Here is a 2,449-nt window from a genome sequence, read left to right as displayed (position 1 = left end):
CGCTCTTCATCTATGGTAAAATGAAGTGATGATGAACCATTCTGAAAAGTAAGAGTTAATCAAATCTTAGTAGCCAAAATATTATGAAAAATAAGCTTAATTTGGAAACACAAATGAGACTCACAATTTCCCCAAGTAACCACAAACCAACAAAACAATTTCCATGTACTCATTTTTTTAAAAAACATACTTTTAAATGTACTCTTTACAGCTTAGACTATGTTCTGTCTATTTAATAAAAAAAATCTGAGTTTGGCAGGTTTGGGAATATATACATGAAGCAAAATAAAAAGGGAAGCATACCTTAACTGTAAATTAAAATGCTGGTCAGTCGAGCTAATACTAGCAGTGTAGATGTTACTGCATTTCTTGCATCAATTTAATTTGTGTAAGAGAATATTTGCTACAAATTGTAGAACAAAGAAGCAATATATTGCAGCTGATTAATATAATGTCAGAGGAGGTGCAATGTGAAAAAAAAACCGGCTGTCAAAATTCCATTAAATTTCTTTAAAAAACATGTGTACCATTAACAGTTATTAAATTGCTAAAGGAAGCAATAATTTAGAAAAGGGTTTTTTTTTTTTAAATAGTTGAACATACATGCTAATAAAACATGCATTACCTTCTCAATCAACTCCTTTGTTCTGCGAAACTTTTCTTTAGCATTTTCATGAACAGCTGGATTTGTAGATCCTTGTTGAAAATAGATTGCACCCAAATCATAGCAAACCTGCAAACAGCATTGATATCAAACAATTATCTTGGAAATCCGTATAACATTTTAAATCAAGACTGTGTTAAGTATTTCAGCTCAAACCTTACGCACACTGTAAATTACTCCCGGTCTTATCTAATACACCAACATACACTACATACTTTTCCTCATACACTTCAACTGTTTCCTCTTTATCTGTGATCTCAGCATAAGTAACTGCACAGGCATTACAAAACGATTTCCACACTCATTAAGAACAATGCAATGAACTGTTCTTGCCCTGTAATGGCTTACTCAGGAGTGGAGTGAGCAACACTATTTACAGTTCTAAGTTCTTAGAAAAAGGTGTAAGATGTAAAAACGAAGTCCATAATATCTCACTGCATTGAGAACACAAGGAATATTAACAGAAAAATACTATACTGCAGTGTATCTCAAAACATTACTTAACACTTTGCCTAAAGAAATAGATATAAATTGAAAGCTTTAGTACACAATGTGAGCTACCTGGCACTGTATCTCCTCTGCGCTGATTTTCAGTCCAGCTGTGGAACTCTCTGTTTCTCCATTCACCATACCAGGCTCCATGGCTAACAAATCCAGAGTTCTTATAGTGTGGACATAAAGATCTTTGTTTAAATTAAGTGCTCCTTCTAGGACCAAGATGGAATCAGCAGCCTGCTCTTTCAACTGTAATAGTTCAAATGCATTGAAAAATTTAACCTCTGAGTTGAGCTCTGGCTTTAAACCAGCACTAGAAATGTAACAGTACAGTAAAAGGATGGTAAAAAACACCTTTCCTTATACTCCTGTCTTACTGCTGTGTAGAATCTACTCCTGTGTTTCTTGCACAATAAGGAGATTTATGACTTTCTACTTCAGCTTCAGATACTCAGAGAACAGAATCAAACCCTTACTCACAATTGAAACAAAACATTTTTGTCTGTTTCACCTACAACTTTTTATTCATTTTTGGAGCATCAAATTATGCAACAGTCAGATTGTAAATTTTAAGTTATTATTTCACAGCTGAAACAAAACCAGCTTCCACATGAGCAGCAAGGTTTTTTATAAAATGTTGACGAGTTAGTAAAACAGTTAAACATCACTCATTCTATCTGAAAAAAATAGGAAAAAGTAAAAAATTGTAGAAAGTGTAGAATACGAATTCATTACCTGACTCCAAGTAGCATGGGAGCAGGACAATAAGTGAGGCTATTTATTGAAGTAGAAGGTTTGTTTCTCCTCTTTTTTGGTTCTCTTAAAGGGAAAACCTTTAGGCACAACTAGCATTCTGTTGAAAGCTACATACAGAAAACACTCAGCGACTAAATCCTTTAAAAAAACAATACGTCTTAAGTGTTGAATTTTGCTTCCATATGATTTTGCAGCTCAAGTAGGGTACGGTCTTCGTTACTAAACACAAGGATTTTGTAGAGGCTTGCTCAATTCATATGGCTCCAAGGATGGGCTGATGAAAGAATACTTCACACAAAATCCCATTCCATACTACACGCACTGCACAGACAACACTGTCCACACATCAGAGTGTGAAACTGGAGCAAATACTGTAAGTGGCAAACATAACACAAATGTACTGAATCCAACAAAACTGTGATGCAATTGTTGATTTCCTTTCCACTCATATTTACATGGAAATTCAAGCAAAAGTAAGGCGGGGGGGGGGGATGTCTCACCACTTTCAAAAAATTTTCAGTTAGTTCCTTTTTT

General features: G+C 34.6%; 1 protein-coding gene across 1 annotated transcript in view; it reads right to left on the bottom strand.

The window, feature by feature from the left end:
• Positions 1-2,449, bottom strand: part of INTS8 (integrator complex subunit 8) — a gene marked incomplete at its 5' end in the record, with an annotated part of 24,670 nt that overhangs the window by 16,988 nt on the left and 5,233 nt on the right. The window contains 3 exons of the mRNA XM_010139752.1: positions 6-41; positions 626-733; positions 1,226-1,408. Coding sequence (XP_010138054.1) covers positions 6-41; positions 626-733; positions 1,226-1,408 — 327 coding nt within the window. The remainder of the gene's footprint in view (positions 1-5; positions 42-625; positions 734-1,225; positions 1,409-2,449) is intronic.

Source organism: Buceros rhinoceros, unplaced genomic scaffold (genome assembly GCF_000710305.1).
Source record: "Buceros rhinoceros silvestris isolate BGI_N320 unplaced genomic scaffold, ASM71030v1 scaffold13007, whole genome shotgun sequence".
Lineage (NCBI taxonomy): Eukaryota > Metazoa > Chordata > Aves > Bucerotiformes > Bucerotidae > Buceros > Buceros rhinoceros.
This window is presented reverse-complemented; position numbering and strand designations above follow the sequence as displayed.